The sequence below is a fragment of the Phaenicophaeus curvirostris genome, chromosome 1, assembly GCF_032191515.1.
Source record: "Phaenicophaeus curvirostris isolate KB17595 chromosome 1, BPBGC_Pcur_1.0, whole genome shotgun sequence".
In the NCBI taxonomy this organism is placed as follows: domain Eukaryota; kingdom Metazoa; phylum Chordata; class Aves; order Cuculiformes; family Cuculidae; genus Phaenicophaeus; species Phaenicophaeus curvirostris.
In genome coordinates, this window is record NC_091392.1 from 204,214,201 (window position 1) to 204,235,842 (window position 21,642).

The following is a 21,642-nucleotide window of genomic DNA, read 5'->3' on the forward strand; positions in this document are numbered from 1 at the left end:
TCAATGGCTCAAAGTCCAGATGGAGATCCATGAAAAGTTGTGTCTCTCAGGGGTCCGTACTGGGACCAGTGCTGTTTAAGGTCTTCATCAATGATACAGACAGCGAGATTGAGTGCACCCTCAGCAAGTTTGCAGATGACACCAAGCTGAGTGGTGTAGCTGCCACACTGGAAGGATGGGATGTCATCCAGATGGACCTGAACAAGCTGGAGAAGTGGGCCTGTGAGAACCTCATGAGCTTCAACAAGGCCAAGTGCAAGGTCCTGCACCTGGGTCGGGGCAATCCCCAGTTTAGATACAGGATGGGGGATGACGCGATTGAGAGCTGCTGTGCAGAGAAGGGCTTGAGGTTGCTGGTTAATGAGAAGCTCGACATGAGCCGGCAACATGCACTCGCAGCCCAGAAGGTCAGCTGTATCCTGGGCTGCATCAAAAGAAGCGTGGCCAGCAGGTCAAGGGATGTGATTCTGCCCCTCTCTTGTGAGACCTCATCTGGAGTATTGTGTCCAGTTCTAGAATCCTCAACATAGGAAGGATATGGAACTGTTGGAATAGGCCCAGACTATTTGGATATTGACCTGCAGAGCTGCTTCTCAGGAATGTGGTCCCAGACGGTGTCAGTTCCATGGAAGTTCCTTCCCAAGGACAGGGCTTTGCACATGTCCTTGTTGAATTTCATGATTTTCCTGCCAGATAATTTGTCCCACCTATCCATGTTCCTCAGAGTGGCAGCTTTGCTCTAGAGCAAACTGACTCGTCCACCCAGTTTGGTGTCAGCTGCAGGTGTGATTAGAGTACAAATAATGTTATTATCAGAAGAAGATGTACAGATTTAGTCAGAAAAGGCAGATATATTTTTTTACTCAGTAATATTCCAGTTATTTTTTGTACTTATTTTCTTTCAGAATGTGTTAACTTACCAGTATACATTACTTGCACCTAGAACAGTGAGTCTGTATTTAGCTCAAAGAGGGGAAACATTCGTAGGCAACAGGTGAAAGGAGAGAGGGTATTTTAAGATGGAGAATTATGCTTTTCTGTGTGGAGAAAAAAACGCACACTTGAACCAGGAGAGTTGGGTTTTCTCAGTGAGAAAAGTAAAGTGAGGACAGCAAAAAGCATTAAACTCTGATTAGTTAAGCCATTACCCACTCCCTGCTGTTTATTTCTACTTTTTTTCATTCTCAAGCTCTTTAAGAAGAAGCTGATCTCATTACAACTGCTGTTTCTTATTATTTCAATATTATAAAATGAAATTTTATAGAATATCTCCCAGCAGTAGGGGAGTTTCAGGCTATTGGCAGATTGCTCATAAGTGATAAGAAACAGTTTAGAAATAAGCTTCTCTTCAGCTACATATAGAATAGACACTTTATATACTGTGGCTGTAAATAGGGTGTGGAGCATAAAAAAAACCTGTTTAATATTCCACTTTTTCCTACCAACTTAGAATTACAGTGATTATGAACACATACTTACTTAAGAAGAAAGAAGTATTTCTGGTAATTAAAATAACAGAAATGTGAGACCACGAGCAGGATTTACTGCATTTGGAAACTCCATTGAATTTGAAGAAATATCTTTTACTCTGTGAAAGGAGGATGAAAAATCAAAACGTAGAAGGAGCTGAATAATATCTATGTTTAGTTACTCTATCTAAATTCTGTATGTGTGATACAATCACATAGATTATCTATATATGTAAATAGAATAAAGCAAATAAATTTTGAAAAGCAACATGTATTTTTCTTCATACCTGTTCCACTGAAAGTTTTCCTTTTCTTATTAATTACAATTTATTGATTTATTTTGCAAAAGATCATTGAACAGTCCATAAACATAGTGTCATAGTTTGGTTTAAGGTGAATGGGTACTAAACATTATAACCCTTACGAGTGAGAAATACCTAGGCAGTCCTGCAAGTGTTTTGGAGATTGGAACAGCAGTGCACATGTACCCTTCAGAGGAAGGTGAAGGGTCTACAAAGGAAATGCTGTTAAGGGTAGATTTTCTTTCTGAAAGAAGACAGCAACTTTTGAATTTTCAGACTAATATTTTTTTGTACATATTTAGTTTTATTTGTAAGCAAGGAAGGCTTCTTGATATGGATATGATTTAACCCATTAAAAAGGAACGAACTGCACACGGACTTACTTATTGCTCTTAATGAAAAAAAAGCAATAATGTAACAGTTAAAATACAAATTATCTATTAGGCTTCAACAGGAAACCTGTTGAGAGAGACAGAACTAAAAGTAGAGCCTTTTCTCCCTCCAGGTGCTTCTTGCAGTGGATTTAATATTTCTGATTGCCGTAGGAGCTGCAGATTTGAAGTACCACAGGAGTGACCTCTGTGATTACATTTTTTTTTTATGTTTATTTCCAATCTGTGCTTTGTAAGAAGGTGCTAGTAAGATTCCTATGACTGTTGGCATTCCTGGATATCTTAGATGAAAATCTTGAAAAACTTGCCATTGCAGATTTCACTTACAAAATGGTATTTCCTCCTTTGTGTGTAACCCCATTACATGAAGTGTGACACTTCAGTTCCATTACTTCTACAAGTTCATGCACATAACGATTGGTGCATATGCATCTATTCACGAGGAAGAGTACAGAAACAGAGATGTTACTTCAATACATCACATTTTCCCTTCTTAACTGTCACTGATTCAACAGCCTGACTTTATAACTAAGAGAAATCATTCAGGTACAACTTTCAGTTCCTTGATTAAGTAATGTAACACAAAACAAGGTTTAGATGTGAGTAATTGGAAGAGACCTGCTGGAGCTGCTCAGGGGAAGTCTATGAACCTCTGTTCTCTGGATGCATTAGAACTGGAGAAATGATATTCTATCTACTGCAGATTAATCTGCAAGTCATATTCCACCTAAAATCAGTATAAATTAAGAGTAAGTGACCGTAAGACAATTACTGTATAGTTTATATGTCTAAGACAGACATACCGTATATACCAACAACAAACAGATGCTGGGTACGTAGCAAGTGACTTCCCAAAAGAAGAAGATTTTTTGTTTATTTCCTTCTGCAAATCTTATGCACTGTTACTCCATAGTATTCAGTAGTCTCAAGATACCTTCTGTCTCTAGAAGCTTTTTCGCAATTGAAAAGTACACTCAACTACTTCAATTAATTATGAATCTTAATCTTTGGGTTGTTGAGGGCCTGAGTGGAAACGTTTCACACGTTTCCAATGACTTGACATGGAGTTATAGAAGGTAGAGAGAAGGTCTTTGTATAGCAGTGTAAATGTCTGCAATGATTCCCGACTTCTTGGTTTGTTAATTAAGAATAAAAAATCTATCCTACATATTTTTGTAGATTGGTCTAATTTTGAAATCAGTTCAACCTCACTTCTCTTCTGTGGTGCTATGTATTAATTCCCAATTAATAAAGCTCCAGTGAAGCTGGCCACAGTGAATGTAAATAGTCATAAGAGAAGAAAAGTAGGTAATAGTCAGTCAGGCTATCAGTCAGTGGCTAGAAATAATAAAATCAGTAAAAAATGATTATTTAAATAGAACAAAAATGTACTAAAACTTCATGAAGGCAAACCTGTCAATCATATGCAAAAAAATGGCTGGAATACTCAAAAAAGAAAACTCTTGGTTTTTAAAAGAAGCAGAATAATTTATTCCAGTCTTATAATGATAGTAAAATATCTTTTCCTTCGTATACATCTGGGAAGGATATAAAAATCAAATGTATTACTAATAATGCACTCTAACAGTCACATTACAAAGTCTACATCTCAGAAGTTAAGTTATCACGTGGTAGAGATTTCCTCTTAAGTTCCATTGTTGTATATCATTGTCTTGAAGAGCATCAAACAGATACAAGTGCTGCTATTTTTGGCCACCTTGAGTAGTGCCTTCCTTTTCTCTTCATCCTATTGACATTTACTTGAATATTTATGGAGTAGGTTGCTCCCTGGGGTGCACAGTGTTTTCAGGATCTACCCAGGAAATGATTTGGAGTGAGCTATGAGCAGTGCTTTGTTTTCTCTGGTGCAATTTTTGCCCCTCAGCTGAGACAAAAGAAATCCCCCTCTTCCCCATGCACGCCTGACTCACGCCTGAAATTTTGAAGTAAAATTTATCGCTGTCATTGTCGTTTCTATTTTAATGTGCTCATGTAAACTCAAGTTAAACAAGAGCAAGTGCAAGGTCCTGCACATGGATCAGAGCAATTGCCAATATTAATACAGATGGAGGATGAAGGGATTGAGAGCAACTCTGTAGAGAAGGACTTTTGGGGCAGTGGTAGCTAAAAAATACTGACACGAGCCAGCAATGTGCACTCGCAATTCAGAAAGCCAACTGTTTCCTAGGCTACATAAAAAGAAACATGGCCAGCAGGTCGAGGGAGGTGCTCTGCTCTTGTGAGACCCTACCTGGAGCACCGCATCCAGCTCTGGGGTCCCCAGTAGAAGGAGGATATGGACCTGTTAGAATGGGTCCAAAGAAGAAATGCTGAGAGTAAGGATTGTTAAACCCAGAGAAGAGAGGGCTCCAGAAAGACCTTATTGTGACCTTTCAACATACAAAGGGGGCTTACAAGAAAGATACAGAGAGACCAGAGAGACATTTTACCAGTGGCTAGTAGTTACAGGATGAGGGGCAATGGTTATAAACTGAAATAGAGTAGATTTAGACAGGATAGAAGGAAGAAATTTTTTATGATGAAGGTGATGAGACACTGGAACAGGCTGCCCAGAGAAATTGTGGGTGCCCCGTCATTGGAAGTGTCCAAGGTCGGGTTGGATTGGGATTTGAGCCACCTGATCTAGTTGAAGGTGTTCCTCCCATGGCAGGGAAGTTGGACTATATGATCTTTGAAAGTGCCTTCCCGCCCAAACCCTTCCATGATTCTCTGACTCCATTTGAGAGGGCCAAATCGAAGTTCCATGTACAACCTGAGTTATAAGAACTCCTGGAGCATTTTGAAAAGAAAGGGGTTGGGGGATTAAAAAAACACAGATAATTGCATAATTTGATTTTCATAGAATCATAGAAGCATAGAATCGGTTATTTCGAAAAGATCTTTGAGATCATCAAGTCCAACTGTACCTGTCCACTACTAAACCATATCCCTGAGCACCTCATTAGTCTGTCTTTTAAATACAGAATCACGTAATCACTAGGTTGGAAAAGACCCCAGGATCATCAAGAAGATTGATAGAGACACTCAGCATGGAAATTTCAGCTTAAATGCTTAGTTGGGGAAAAACATAGTAGTGACTGAAAACAGGGTCACAAAATGGTAAATCATTACACAACCTTATCAGCACTCACCACATCAGTTTCAAATATGAGGTCAGTATCAATAGTCCTAATCATTCCCATGATTCTCCAGTAATACTGTCAAAAGGAACCTCACACGGACAGTAACTTTAAAGAGTATTCTATAGTGATATTATTATAATTTTTATTTTCAGAGTAGGACTAGCATTGGGCAGCTACAGTCTGATTTTCCTGGTAGTACACAGATATGTGCAATGCAAATCCGAGGATGCTACTCATTCAGTGACTGCAATTTAGCTGTTAAGTTAATTTACACAGCTATGAAATCTTTGAAAGGGAAGATGCTAACAAAATACATAGATGTGCCTGAACATTGCAGGAACAGTATATGGTTCCAGATATGTGCTTGCTTACAGTCATGTAATGCAACTAATTTTAGTGGAAAAGTCATTCTGAAACTAAATCATTCAGCAAAGAGCAGAATTTGTATTTCATCTCTGTATTTGACACCATAGATGCAGCTCTTTTTGTAGTAACCCCTTTATTTCTTTTCAAACTGGTTGTGTTAATCCGTAAATTCTAAGGTTGATAAGATGCAGTTATTTGTATTTCTGCTTATTCTTCCTTCTGATTTAAAGATTATTTACCATGTATTTCTTAGCCGTCCAGAGTGTCTTTTTAACTTCTGATAGTTTTTCTCACTATGCTCATGTATTTTCTTCTCTAGTTTCAACATTTTTCACCAGCCACTGCAATGTGCTTGCCCATCCATTTGCCTCCTAAACTGCAGACGGTGGCAGTCTCTGTTTCTTGTGGACAGAGATAAAAAAGAAAGACAGACAGCAGTGTTGTTTGCTCCTACATGTTTTTTTTCTACATACAAGTACTATTAGGAACTTCCAAAAGTGATGAGGGAGCTCTAACAGCTGTCTCAGCTCTTGGCTTGTCAGAAGCCCTCAGCTTTTTCTACTTATCCTCCTGCACAATCAACAGGAAGGGCTTAGGAGCCAAACTTGGCAATGACTTGTAGCAGCTTCTGTAGGTTTGATGGTGGGAAGTATTAGCTCATACTGCTGTTCTAGATTCATGCTCCGGGTACTTGTAATAACATGGAATGCTTATTTTCTGAGATATTAATTCAAATTCTGTTTATCAGGAATGGAAATTATTATGGGAAGGTCTAGATCTACTAATGTTAGTAGAATCCCTGTAGACAGGAAAATGAGCTGTGTTTTCTGCTTGAACACACCGTATTCTAGGTGCAGCCTCCCTAGTGCTGATTCTGCACTGAGGGGGTGTCTTATCACTGTCTATCACTCCCTGAAAGGAGGTTGTGGAGAGGTGGGTGTTGGTCTCTTCTCCCAGGTGATAGGTGATAGGACGAGAGGGAATGGCCTCAAGCTGTGCCAGGGGAGGTTCAGACTGGACATTAGGGAAAACTTCTTCACAGAAAGGGTTATCAAGCACTGGCAGAGGCTGCCCAGGGAGGTGGTTGAGTCCCCGTTCCCATAGGTATTTAAAAGATGGGTAGGTTAAGTGCTTAGGGATATGATTTAGTAGTGGACAAGTAGAGTTGGATTTGATGATTTCAAAGTCTGCTCCATCCTAGGGATTCTATGATTCTTTGAATAACTCCTTGCTTTCTTCTCACTCTTGTCTTTGCAGAAGCCTTTTCTGCAGTGTTGTGGGCAGGGTGAAAGCCGGATTAGTTACGGAGCAAAACCCAAACAAATCTTTGAGGGCTGAATCTGCTTGGACAGTTTTTAATAGACTGTGTGCAGAGCACATTGCAGATGTGTGGGCAACCACAATGCAAAACACAATGTTGTCAATAAAGCTGCAGAACTCAAGGGCTTCAGTGTTTCTTGGGCTGTCTTAATCCAGAGCTAGAGGGCTTGTGTAATTTCTTTTGCTCCCACTTCTTCCTAAGCAACCACTTTCCTTACAGAAAATCAAGGGTAAGAGAGAGGTAAGCCCTGTCTGAAGGGACCAGAGGGATCAGTCTGCTGAACTTGATGCCTGAAGGTTGGGAAATCACATTCAGGAAGCCTGGATAATACAAAGAGGCAATTCTTACTTGAAAGTAACTGAGACAGGTACAATCTGTAGTAATAACATCTGTTTGTAAATTATCACTATACTAGGCAGAGTTACCTGTTAATGGGAAGTTATAGACTCTTCACTGTCTTTTATGGTGATATTTTGCTTTTTCTAATTCTCTTTCTTATATATTTTTCTAGAAAAGCAAATAATAATTATGAATTATTATCATGTAGCACTATGTAGCAAACTCAGCCAGGATAGTGTCAAACAAAGCTGCAAGCAGTTTCTGGCTTAGGAAAAAACTGTTTACTGTATAACTGCTATAGGAAAATGTTGTCGTACCTCAGCTGAGGGCATATGCTGTTCTAGATGTAATGATCTTCTTTGGTTTTAATGGTAATGAGCCAGTATGCAGTTGTATGTCGGGTTTTGACTGCACCTGTTTGCAAACTCAGGTAATTATGCTCCGTTGTCTAATTGCTTATCTTATGGATGTTTTGCTCCCACGTTTTTAAGTAATGCTATTTGATTGCAGATAACAAGTGGTAGGGATCTCTTCTCATTATCATACTTTAACATTTGATTTATCTGATTGCTGCAGGTGGAAACAATAGGTGATGCATACTGTGTTGCGGCAGGGCTCCATAAGAAAAGTCTTAGTCATGCTAAAGCCATTGCCCTGATGGCACTGAAGATGATGGAGCTTTCAGAAGAGGTTCTTACTCCAGATGGGAGCCCTATTAAGGTAACCCCATTGCTCTTTATTTTCATCTAGTCAGTGGTATATGGACCTGATTAATTCCATCGTCTCCGGTCAGTAGAAATCTGTTTATTGCTAGGAGAATTTAAAGTTGCATCAATATATCACCATCATTTTTATGGATTTGCTTGTGCTCATCAACAATCATGTCAGCTTACATGTACCTTACTTTAGTAAACACAAGAGCCCTTAGACTAGCTGCCACCTTCTTATATGTGTTGAATGACCTATATGAGGGTGGAGCCCTTCTTCCAATTCAGTTTAGTGTGAGAAGAAGACCGTTCACATGATCCAGTATTGTCCCATGCTACAAGCCAAAACACAGTTTGCAATGGCAATTGAGAAATTTGCTTCAGCAGTAGGCTCCTGATTGGAACTTCAGCACTAGTGTAGAGGCACTCAGAGAGTTCTGCAGCACTAAGGTGCCATATGTCTCTTTTCTAAGTAGTTGTTGACCTGTATAAAAGAAAGATGTGCAGACTGCCTGCTCTTTCTCCATGTTGATGTGCTTTCTTCCCACACAATCCGCTTCCTTCTCCTAGATTGGTAGAAGAGATAGCAGGAAATGGAACCCCCCCCATCCTTTTGTACCATTTTAAAGTTCCACAGCTGTTGTGCTTCTTTTTTATGTTCTACTAACCTTGTAGCTGCTGACATTTAAAAACGGTAATGCTTAGGCAGAAGATGGAGGTTCAGCAGGGAAGAAAAACCGTGGAGATATGTATATGTGTCTTTCTTTTTCAAGGGTCAGATTACACATTGCTTTCATTATGTGTACTCACTCCTGTTTCTGGTTTAATTGTTCTTCCTATAATACATACCTTTTGTTTTCCAAGAAAATGAGGGGATTATGTAGAACAAGTATTCAACACTGTCTAAAGCCTGTAACAAAAGCCATATGTAGCTGGATGAGAAGACCAGATAGGCTTCCCATGGGAGGATTTACATCATGGTTGAAACATGCTTTATAAATTGAAATTCCTCATGTCTGTTAAAAAAATGAGGGTTGCATCCAAAATGCTGCTTTCAAAAACTGAAAGGCTTGTTTCGAAGATTTAAAACTTGGGAGAAAGGACGTAAAATTTTTAAAAATGTATTCAGATATGTTGCTGTGATGCTCTTTGAGCAATAAAATTTTATACTCCTGAGTTCAAGCTATTTTCTACCTATTATTTAAGTCACATCTTGAACTACAGTCCTTGAACAATTTGTGTATAGTGAATCAAGAGAGGTTTAATCCAAATGAATTATTCTGCCCAGAAAGGAGAGTGTGAATGCAAGGAAACCAAGCTAGACATTCCATGAAATATGGCAACACAATATTCAAATGAAAATATATTAAGTTCTGCATTAAATATTTTTGTATTTAGATATCAATGCCATTGATTATTTTTCTAACTGTTACAATAAAATAAGAATTTGATTATTGAAAATGTCTACGTATTCAATATAATAACTTTCTGAAAAAAATGTATTGGACTTTGGATCCTGAAGAAAAAAATTTTAAAGCTTCATGTGGACAGTCATCAAATGTAAAATAAGCATTTTAAGACAAATATTGACTGACCATATCAGAAGATGTAGCATTTTCAGTTTTGATACAAGACTGTTTCAAACACATTGTTATTCCTATTAAAATAGATTTTCTAGATTTTTTGATGAATTCTCTATTTTTCCAGTGACGATAGCTGATTTATGCATTCTGGCTGCACTGTCACATATTTGGAGAACTATCTTCCAGATATCCATCTTATAACTTTCTTTTGAGTGCTGCAATTATATTGAAATTTTGAAGGTGTATGTTTTACTCTGAAAGTCCCAGTTGGTGACTGTTTTCATTACCAGTGTCATTATTTTTCAGAAACTTCATCATGATTTCAGTGGCTGCATAAGAAAACCTATAAAAGAAAGACTATAAAGACAGTGCAGATGAAAAATGCTTGCATAGAATAGAACGCTAGGAATAATCAGATTTTCAGAAAGTGCTAAACTTCCTTTAGAATTCAGAAGAAAAACGTCAGTTCATTGTACTTAAACTGAAAATAGAGCTGAGAAGCTCCCTAGTGGGTGTTAGTTGTCCCGTCTTCAGTTTTAAGTATAATAGATGTCAGGGCAGGAGGGATGGTGGTATCAACTAGTTTCACCTCCTCAGTGACAAAAGCTGCAGAATGTTTTTGTCAACGTTGTACCTAACCTGGTAAATTATGTTTAAAAAAGCTTCTTTCATAAAGGTACCTTGATTTGGTTTTAGAAATATTGAGGTTAGGATTCCTCTCACATAGATGTCTAGCCTGTAAAACAATCGAAATGATGATTTTTGGAGAAGTCTGCTTTAATTTGGCCTAGTTTTGATGTCTACTCTAGGATGAATCATGCCCTAAAAATGTGTATTTTCTCAGTTGTCTGTAAGGAAAGTCTATGGACTTAGCCTAAATGTGGATGTCTACACTGCAAGCTTGTACACTCTGTCAGATGAATCCTCCTACAAATGCCAGAGAGCGCGTAATTTTTCTTAGTGGTTATGTCAATGATCGTCACAGTTAAAAACGTGTATTATTTCTAAATTGAATTGGTGTGACTTTACCTTCCACCCAATGTTGGATTGGCTGGAGTGATCACTATTTTTGTTAGCTGTAGGTTTTTTTAACTTAAAAAAAAAAAAAGTGAAGGTGCCCATCATGCCAGAGATTCCTGATAACAAATGCTCCATGTGCATAATAATATCTTAAAGCTACGTCAGGGGTAGCTCAGACTGGAGAGTAGGAGAAAGTGGTCAAGCACAGGAACAAGCTAACCAGGGAAGGGGTCATGGTCCCAAGCTTGTCAGTGTTGGGACAATTCTCTTAGATACATGATTTGACTTTTAGGTTGCTCTGTGTGGAATTAGGAGCTAGACTTGATGATCCTTGTGGGTCCCTTCCAATTCAGGATTCTATAGTTCTATAATCTACCCGAAGGTTCAGGAACCCACAGATATGTGTAACAATTACTATGGGCTCAGCTCAGAACCATTAATAGGTGACTTACTGAATGACACATTCTACATTTAAGCTTTGCCATTAAAATATTTAAATGTTATTAACATTAGATGCAAAGTACACAATGTAAGCTATAAGACATTTATAAGTGGCCCGAGTTCTGTACAGTGAAATAAATTGTACTGTAATGTGGTTACTTTGAGATAGTCTTGTTAATATGGATGGCAAAACAAGTGCACCGTTTTGACCTTTAGTCTTACCTGTGACTCATGTTACCAAGCACAAGTCACATTTCCTGAGTTCTTGCCAAGTGTGTTGACTATAGAATACTGATGCAGCTTTTGTTTCCTTGTATTGAGAAACCTGTATCAGTATTTGGACATTTGAAAATAACTTAAAATCAGAGGGCAGTTTTTCTCATGCCTAACTTCGGAAATCTTTGACAGCTTTCATGGGTTGCTGTGAGTAAATTCCATCTTTATTCTTCAGGGTAGTCTAGTAGCTATTTCTAAAAAGTCAGATAATTACTTAGCTCAGGCTGAGAGAGTTTTTTAAAATGTAATTCCTAAAAGTGAGGGGCCTTCTGATCTCAGAAGTAAACAACACTGTTGTTCTGAACCGTGAGTTCAGAAGTTATTCCCCAGGTTTGTGGAGTGTGACTGATACAATGTATGTTTAAGAGGCTAATTATAATACTTAGGGAGTGACATTTTTTCAGGCAGAGTCATTATGAATCTATTTGTGTTGCCGTGGATGCAGAGATTTCAACTCGAGGGAAACCTAACTACAATTATGAAATGTACTGCTTTTTATTTGATGAATCCTCGTTTAGATGTGTCTGAGTTTATGCTTATGTTTTATGGAATATATACATTTTCTGAATTACTGCAATGGCTGCATTTTACTGTCATCTCAGGGCTGAATTTACAAGAACACAAATATTTACTTCTTGTAGTTCTTGAAATGTTTATGCCTGTGATAGCAGCAAATATCTGATTGAATGACATGAGTCTCACAGACACTCGAGAAGTTAGGAAGAAAAAGTAAATGAATGGATGAAGAAATACTACATCACAGAAGTGGGAATTTAGGATAAGATTTTCGCCTATAAATTGCATTAGCAGATAATCAAAGTAAGTTTGTTATCTGAGAACACAGTTATCATTTGAAACTGTATCGGAGAAATCACAAAAGTACCTTGTTTGTATAGCAGTGTAGACTTTACAAAAAGTCTGTCCCTTAGAGCAATGCTTGTGTGGCCAGTAAACAGTGATGGACCTCAGGGTGGTGACAAGATGTATGAAGCAGGTCTGGTTTATGTCCAGATGATGCTCCCAACCCCTGAGTCAGAGCTCATAGCACTCTGGTGAGAGCATCACGGTGTGCAGCTGACATGTACTGAGGCATTTGACACTTCAGCAGAAGCAAAGGCAGCAGCAACGCATAAGCAGAAGGAGACGCTGAGCCAGCACTCCTTAGACCTGCGTAAATAGCCTGTGATTTGTAGGGTGATAAAAAATGTTGTTTTGCAGAAAGAGAGAGTGAGCTATTTCATAGCAGCCTCCAGAAATCCGATCATCAGTGTTATAACACAGTCTGCTCTTTTTGAAAGAAATATTTGTAACAGAAAATGGATTGATTGTTCTGTGAGTGATGGAGAAGGCTTCAGGGCCCTGTATGATTTTTTTTTTTTTACTCAGTTTTATTTGATGCAAAATCCCTTTACTTTAACGTTAGCTAAGGCACCCTAGTATAAAAGAAGGACTTATGGCATTTAGAATTGGATATACATTTATATCCTTTCAACAAAACGCTTCTTAGTGTGGAAGAATGCATTTGGTTTAGGTTCTGTATGACTAATTATACATAGTGCCCCCTGAATATAGCTTGAAAATATTTGTTTAAAATCGCCTTCTACATTTAAAATTGCCTTCTACATAAGTGAGCATTACTTGAATTTAAGATATGTTTCATCTTTTTTAGATGAAGTGGAAGTACATTAATTTTAATAGCGAGAGATAATGCTGTAAGAGGAGTTCTCCAGAGCATTGACCTTTAGAGATAAAGGTTGCAATGCAGATCTCATTTGATATGTTAAAACCCGTAGGATATTATCAGTGGCATCACTTTTTATCATGCTTCAAATCGTGCCTAATTAATTAATGTGCAGTCTGTATCCCAATGAAACAGAAAGGCTTCCTTTTCAGATTTTTTGTGAAAAGGGCTGCTCTGGCAAAACATACCTTGTTTTCAATAATGAGATTTCCCAAGAGCTTATTCTCTAAGACTGTCTATTTATTTTTATAGAGTATGAAGGTGGTCCTACTAGGGTAAGTGAAGAGATACAGAACTGGAAACACACGGAGGAAAAGTGAATTATTCACATGAAGTTGCTGACATTAACCAGAATAATGTGGATCTGTTGTGTACAGGTGTTCCACTCTAAACCATAAAGATTGGGCACTACCACAGTAATTCAAGATATGTTTTAAAGCGTGTTCCTCTACAGAAGAAAAATATGTATCTTTCAAATGATTATGAGGAACGGCTGAGAGAGCTGGGGTTGTTTAGCCTGGAGAAGAGGAGGCTGAGGGGAGACCTCATTGCTCTCTACAACTACCTGAAAGGAGGTTGTAGAGAGGAGGGAGCTGGCCTCTTCTCCCAAGTGACAGGGGACAGGACAAGAGGGAATGGCCTCAAGCTCTGCCACGGGAGGTTTAGGCTGAACATTAGGAAAAAATTCTTCACAGAAAAGGTCATTGGTCACTGGAACAGGCTGCCCAGGGAGGTTGTTGAGTCGCCTTCCCTGGAGGTGTTTAAGGCATGGGTGGATGAGGTGCTGAGGGGCATGGTTTAGTGTTTGATAGGAATGGTTGGACTCGGTGATCTGGTGGGTCTCTTCCAACCTGGTTATTCTATGATTCTATGATTATCATAAGATGTAAAAACTGTAATCATAAATTGAAGTAAATACATAGCATTATTTTTCTTCTAAGTGACTAGTTCATGAAATAATCTAAAGAGAGTAGTGCAGAAAATTTCTAGCTGATATTGGCTTCAGTTTGATTAATTTGTTCTCAGGTGGAGTAGATGGAACCTTACATTGGCAAGGCACATAGTCTGGTCTGCTTGGTTGTTTATTTTCAAGATGAAGTGCTTGACACACTTGCAGCTTCTAATTTTCAGATGTGCGTTGCCAAACCTATTTCATTACTGGATTTATAAACTACACTCAAAGAGCATAGTCCTTTATTAGCACTATTGCCACAAAAGTTTGTCTTCCTTTATAAATTAGAGAAAGAAGAACAGCATGGCAGAAGGGCCATTTCATACAAAGAGTCGGATTCATCTCATGGAATTTCAAACAGTGATACTGTATACAGCTACATTTCAATTTGTTACTGTATCTCCCTCTTTAAATTGTGAAAGTAAAGCTGTTTTAATCTGTATTAATCTGACAATCTTTCAGTGCCTATTTTTGAATTAAATATTTGGATGAATATCCATCAGGTAAGTCCTTCCTCAGAGTTGAGCAGGGTAATGAGGTCTTAGAAGGATGGATGAACCCACTGGAAGGGGTTGGACAGAAACACAGGTTCAGGTCTTTGTTCAGTCACAGCCCCTCCATTTGAATTTTAGATGTTATCCAGACTGTATACTTTAGCTTCGCATAAATATAAAGTAGGTGACAAATAATGTTTTACAAGTAGAACCTTTTCTGTCACATGTCTAAGCTGTGTGACTTTACAGCCATGCAGCTGCATTAGTTGTGTTTTCTGTTGTCTGTTTAATTATTTGTGGTCATGATGACTGGAACAGTGGTTGATAAACCTCTAATCTCTGCTTGCAGTGGTAGATTTTAATAAGCATGAACTCTGACTGATGAGTAAGGATACGGAAGAGACAAAAGGGCTTCGTAGATTGTAGTGGCTCATGTCCACAGTGAAAGCAGCACACTTTGCTAAATAGTGTACTAATAGGGAACAGATGATAGTGTTTATAGCATCTTCGCATCTTCTGCCAACTTATTAAGTATTCCCCTTTGCATTATGGTAATGGCATTTTGGTCCACAACACAGGTAGACTGAAATGCCAACGTTTCCTTGAATATATGGGATTTATTTCAGTTTCTAAATGAAGTGGCCATTGCCAAATATACAACGAGGGAGAGTAGTTTAGCAAGTGTTGTCTGTGTAATCCTTTTCACTGTTTCTTGTCTTGCTTTTAATTTAGGTTGTAGAGTGCTAGTTTTATAAAACTTTAGTGGTCCTCACCAAATGCGCTTCTTTACGTAAGCAGTGAAATGTTGTCTGTTTTGTTTTAAATTGTGAAAGGTTGACTGCTGATGCAGGCATTCTCATCAGCCTTGTGTGAAAAGCTGCTGTGTTATTGCAATGCTCCTTGCTCCATCTGTTGTCTCCTAGCAACTTCGCCTTGTACATAATGTCTACACCAGACTCTGGAAGGTATATAATATCCTGTTTCAGGCTGGATACCTTCAAACTAGATTTTTTCTTATGTTTTAAAGGAGCTTTCCAGAAAAGAGGCACTAGCATTAAGAGACTTTTTTTACTAAAAATCAACCAACAAGACAGTAAGAGTTCTTAGTTTCACAGGCTTACCAGTATTTCGACAACACAAACCCTTTGGGGAGCATTCAGAGCCTTGTGTCAGGGGGAAGCTTGGTACTTTTTCTTGAGAGCGTACCCAAGTCAGCTCTAGTGATGGTTCCCTGAACTTGAGGAGAGTTCATCATGCCATACCTCACTTTGGCCCAGTGCCTTTGGAAATACAAAATGAGAGGAGCTGACCTGTTCTGAAGCACATCTCCTCAGGCATCTGGGAAATTATAAGTTTTGCTAGGCTATCCTAAGGGAAAATTGATTTTCCTCACCCCTCCAGTCATGTTTGCTCAAGTGCTTTCTTCTGCCTGATTTTAATAATTATCTATTGCTTTAAAAATAACAAGACCACACCCATTATTTGCAACTTCTATCTTTTGAAGGGACTTTTTCTTATCCAGTTATGTTACATCCACTGTACGACAGCGTTATTGCATATGTGTTGCAATAACAAGGATAAGTGGGGTTTAACATGACTAGTGGATGCAGAACAGCAGCTCTGTAGAAGAGGCCGGTCTGAAAATTAGGTTGGTATTTATTCTACTGAAGAATTAACTTTCCCAAGGAGTTGGTTATTCTTTCAGATGACGTGCATTTCTTGTTTTAATCAGGTGCTTAGGTAAAGTCTGCAGTAGATGATAAAAGTAGACTTCCAGAACTACCAGGGCTTTATCCTGCAGAGGATACGGGTCAGCATGTTGTGCAAGCAATCGCAGAGCACAGAGGTATGATGATTGGCAACCCAGTGTAAGCCCAAGCTGAATTAGTTAATTAGAAGGCAATGAGATACTCTGTTTCTAACTGCTGGGAGGAAGAGACCTGAAAGATGAGCAGAGAGCTGATTAATAATGTCAGGATTACAGAGAAGAGGTTTTGCCTTTGGACCTGGCCATTCTCCTCTCATGCCTTGCTTTCTCTGACTTTCTTGTTCTGTGAGTAGGAGCACAAATGCCTTTCTTTCTATACTTGTCTACATGGCAAAGATAAAGCATCATTGTAGAAACCAGGGAAGGTGCCTGGGGCACCTTGTGCACTTTGCCATTGTTTATTAGTTCACAGTGACTGCTACATGTTCACAACTCTTTGTGACTCACAGTATTTAGATTTAGCTGAATATGTAATTCTCATATATAATCCAGTCATATGTCCTATTCCCTAAGGCAGATAAAACCTTACTATGATGGCTGCACCTAGATCATGACTTTGTCCTGGTACCTCACAGTGAGCAGATACTTCCATTTCCTTCTCTAAGCGATAGAAAAACTTGCACAGGGAAAACCAATGAGTGTTTCAAGATTGAGATTCCCACATGGGATTTGTGGTCACAGGACGTGCAGCTGGATTGTGGGGTTAGGTTTAAGGTCATGGTGTGAGATCTCTCACTGGTCTGATTCTCACAGTTCGGAAGCCCTTCCAGACACAAACACCTCCAAGTAGTACTCCAGATGTCTGCTTAGTAGTAGAGCTGGTTGGGACTTTTCCATGGATAATACTTTTTGGCTGAGAACACTGAAAAATCAAAAACTTGCATAGAAATGTCGTGCCACATTTTCATTGGGCAAATTTACCGGGTTTGGGTAAATTTCTGAGCAGAGAAGAACTTGTTCCAGAGTAATAAATAGATTAATTACTAGGACAATCACCCGGGGAATAAAAAGAAAAAAAAATTTAAAAGACTTTAAACGGAGTAAAGTGTTGAAGTTGTGTCCTTTATCAAAAAGATGAACCCCTGAATTCTTGATTATCTAGGATGGAAGATACCCTTTGATGCTGGTTTGCCTCTGGACTTGGACTGGGGCACTTTGTGCAGCTGCCAAAGCATCAAATTCTGGTTTTGACTGTTACAATCAGTGAGGAACTTCCATGCTGAAGCTGAAATTTTCTATTTTTATTATTTTAATTGACTCTTTATTCAGACAAAAGGAAAGCGATAGTAGCAGCAGCAATACAACCCACCAGGTGAATAAATAATTAGAACTGTGGTGCACACAGGAATTTCAGGAGGTTGACATTGTTACATCTTTACAAAGGGAACAATGGCCAAAAATCCTTAGAATGTGAGAATTGTTATCTGTATAGTTATATATTTATATAAAAAAGACAAAAAACCTTATAGTTTTAAATTATCCATGAATAAAGATTTGGGCTAGGGAACCGAGGGTAGCTCAGTGCTGAACTTTTATTTCTCCTAAGTCCTAAATATCTGTTCTCTTCTACCCTTTGTGTGCCTTCCTGTCATAGAAAAATTAAAATTTCCACTATCAACTACAAGACTATTTTTCTTATCTCCTGAGATGGGGAAGAGATGGAAAACATTACACAAAACCTAAATTAAAGTAATGATATAAAATAAAACACAAATCTATGAGGCCTCACAGAAGATAAGTGGTAATACACTGAGAAACAAGCACAGGGTTTGCATAATAATAGCGATTTAGTGCCTTTTATGCAGTCCAGCCACATAAGCATGAACAGAAAATGCTGCTAGGCTTGAATTGCCACCTCACTGAGTTAATAGGTTTAGTTGATCTGAGAAGCCTCTGAGAGAGATGTTGAGGGGAAAATGCCTTGCCCTTTGCAGTTGTAGAGGTGGTTGCTACTTCAGCATCTGTGTTTTCAGCTGCTGAGATGCTGTCAGGCAGTTGCTGCCCTGTGCTGTATTGCTACACCATCTGCTTCTCCTTTCAGTGACGAGCTGGCTGCACCTGCTTTTTGTCTGCCAGGTTTAAACTGAAGGAAACCTCTTCTGGCCAGTGCTGGTAATATTGATTTATTATTGCCATCTCAGTTATGTACGTTGTCTTCTACACAGGGCGATATTTTTGTTTCAGAACCAGCATGACATCACTGATGTCCCTTCATTTTCTGTCTCTCTTCCAAGGGTCCAATCAGTGAAGTCCCCCAGTCAAAATGGTCCTATTTATCTGGGGCCATAACGTGCTGTAAATTGCAGATTTTGGCAGTGAATAGGGCAAATATGCCTCCTCCTTTGATCTGACCCTCTCCTAGATGCAAGAGATGGTGTTCTGGCTCCAGGAGCCCTCCAGTGCGCAGAGGTAAAGTATCTTGCTGACTAATGCCATTCAGGTATTCATGTGCTAGGTGACAGTGCTAGCGTAGCTCACTCTTCTTTCACCTTGATGCAGACTGGAGAAAAAGATTCAAAGACCTCATTCCATCTTCTCCTTCTCCCCCCTCCTTTGTCTCCTACTGCATGGAGAGTTTTGGGTAAGGTGCACTGGAAATAAACAAAAAATAGACCTAAGCTGCTTGCACTTTTTTATATTGCACAATGTCTGTTACACATTTAGAGGGCGTAGCACTCCTCGCCATGACCTGTTAGTTATCTTGGTCCTTTCATATAATTTTAATGGGAGGATTATGCTCATCGCAGAAAAGACACACTCCTCCCCACAACACAGAGCTTTTCTGTGTTGCAAGTAAGAGTTCTTCAGTAGTTCTTGCCTTTTCTCACCCCGGATTGCAAGCAAAGCCTTGCAGAGTCCTAGAAGAGCTGCCTGTGGGCTTTCTCATGGACAACAGTGTCTTTCTCAGCCCCATGGGTAATCCTGTACCTGAGTTAACCCTTATGCAGATCTGGCACCGTACTCTGGCTTCTGCAGTTATGGGATTTTTAGAAGCAGCTGCCAGCGTCTCCTCTGTAAGATTAAGGAGAAGAAATTATATTGGTTAATGGCAATTCTCTACTTTTCTTTCCCCATTGCTTCCAATACTCACACTTCTGAGAAGAGAAGTTAAAGACTGCAGTTTTAAGCACCAGTTAAAAAACTCTGTCACATAACAGTTGTCATTATTCCATGCTAAACAGTGAGTCATTACACTGTGCTATGTTTGAGTGAACAGTTCAGATCGGGGGGTGGATGCTGGAAGATTATGCTCAGCCTTCTCTTTGAACCTAACAAGTTCAGCAACATTGTTCAGCTGTTTCAGAATGGGTTAGTTCCCTAAGGAAGAATGTATTTCCTGTCATAAATAAATCCATAAACTAAATGTTTAATGGTATTTCAGCTCCCTTTCATATGAGACATAGAGTATTTTGGAAAAAAAAATGCTGGTACTTCAGAAGAACTTGCAACAGCTTCTTCTGTTCAAATATCTGCCTTAAATTTAAACTAGGGGAAAAGTCATTCAATGCAAACAATCATCTTCAGACAATTCATACTGAATAACCTGAATATTTTTCTTAAATGAAGCTATCTCCATACTTTGGTATATCTCATATTTGGGATTTGGTTTTGCTTTAACATTCTAAAATGAGGAGAGAGGCAAAGACATAAGTTTTAAATTAAGAAGAAGGAAAAACAGGCAGAAGTAATCATGAGGATGTTCATTTAATTAAAGGGCTCTTTGACTTCTTCCTAGAATGTAACCTATTCGATTAGGTCAATTAAAAAAAGGGGGGGAAGCAGCATAAACAAAGGTGGATTAGGATGCACTTCTATTTCTCCCACCTGGCAGACCTTGGAAGGGCTCAAGTGATGATTATCCTGAAGGAAGATCTGGGTTTGAAGCCTTTTTTACAGGAAAAAGAATTAACCCTGAGGAGGAAGATGGGAAGTGGTGTATTTCTGAGATCCCATTTTTCCTTCCTTCAGAATCCTCACACCTGGAAACACAAGGCCCTGAATAATTTCTTAGTGGGATGTAATTTTCCTAGAGTGAGCAAGATAATTTTTGACATTTAGCTAAATATTCTAATACTGCTTCAAGCCATCACCATTATCTTAAAATTCAAAATTCCGAACACTGATTAAGGCAAACCTTATCAAAAGTCATAGAATCATAGAACACCCCAGGTTGGTAGGGACACTGAAAGATCATTTTGTCCAGCCTTTCATTGGAAAGGGAGCCTAGATGAGATTATCCAGTGCCCTGTCCAATTTCATCTTGAAAGCCTCCAGTGATGGGGACTCTACCACATTCCTGGGGAGAGATGCCTAGTGATTGATTGTTCTCGCTGTAAACAAATTCTTTCTTATGTCAAGATGAAACCTGTCCTGATACAAACTGTTCCTGTTGCCCCTTGTTATCTCCACGTGGCTCCCTCCTTGTGAAAAGAGGTTTGATAGATACCCTTTAAGTACCATAATACTGTGATGAGGGTTCCCCCTTAGACGTCTCTTCTCCAGGAAGAAGAGACCTAACTTCTTCAGCCTTTCCTCATAGGACAGGTTCTCCAGCCCTTTCTTCATCATTGTGGCCCTCCTTCGGACCTTCTCCAGTTTGCCTGCATCTTTCTTGAATTGTGGGGACCAGCACTGGGCAAAGGACTCCACATGCCGTCTGACAAGTGCTGAATAGAGTGGAATGATCACGTCTCTGTCTCTCTCTGCTACTGATGCTCCTGCAAATGCAGCTCAGAATCCAATTTACCTTCATAGCTGCAGGAGTTTACTGCTGATTCCAGCCTGGCTGGTTGTCCACCAGCATCCCCATGTCCCTTTCAGCAAAGCTGCTCCCCAGCTACGCAGATCACACCTGTACTGAGTTCCTGGGTTATTCTGTGCCAGGTAACATGGTGATGTATTTATACTGTTAAAATCTGATGTTCATCTGGGAACTATAACATCTTCTTCAGGAAAGAGTAAATTTTCAGTTTTCTGTGGAAGAAGTGTAAACCCTTACATTAACTTTAATGGAAAGTAATTAAATCTCTATGTGCCTTTTTAAAAAGGTATCTTTTCTGTTGTCTTTCTGAAGAATATCTGGTTTTCTTTCTGTTATAGCTTATTTTGTAGTAGGTCCGTTTGTGCTACATTTTGAAAATGGATGAAATGTTCACTCCAAAATATAAAGTAGATTCTCTATTCTAAAAATTGGTTTTATGGTCTCTGGTTATAGGTTTGATTTTTTCTTTATTCGCAATTTCTGCTTGCATCTTGTGTTTGTCTTCTTAGCTTTTCCAGTTTACAGAGCTAGTTGTATAGGCTATCTTCAGTAACTGGTTATTGCAC

At 39.0% G+C, this 21,642-nt stretch overlaps 1 protein-coding gene across 1 annotated transcript in view; it reads left to right on the forward strand.

Moving 5' to 3' along the window:
- The window catches only part of GUCY1A2 (guanylate cyclase 1 soluble subunit alpha 2), a 165,669-nt gene that overhangs the window by 106,033 nt on the left and 37,994 nt on the right, over positions 1 to 21,642 (forward strand). The window contains exon 6 of the mRNA XM_069883499.1: positions 7,909 to 8,052. Within this exon, the coding sequence (XP_069739600.1) occupies positions 7,909 to 8,052 (144 nt within the window). The remainder of the gene's footprint in view (positions 1 to 7,908; positions 8,053 to 21,642) is intronic.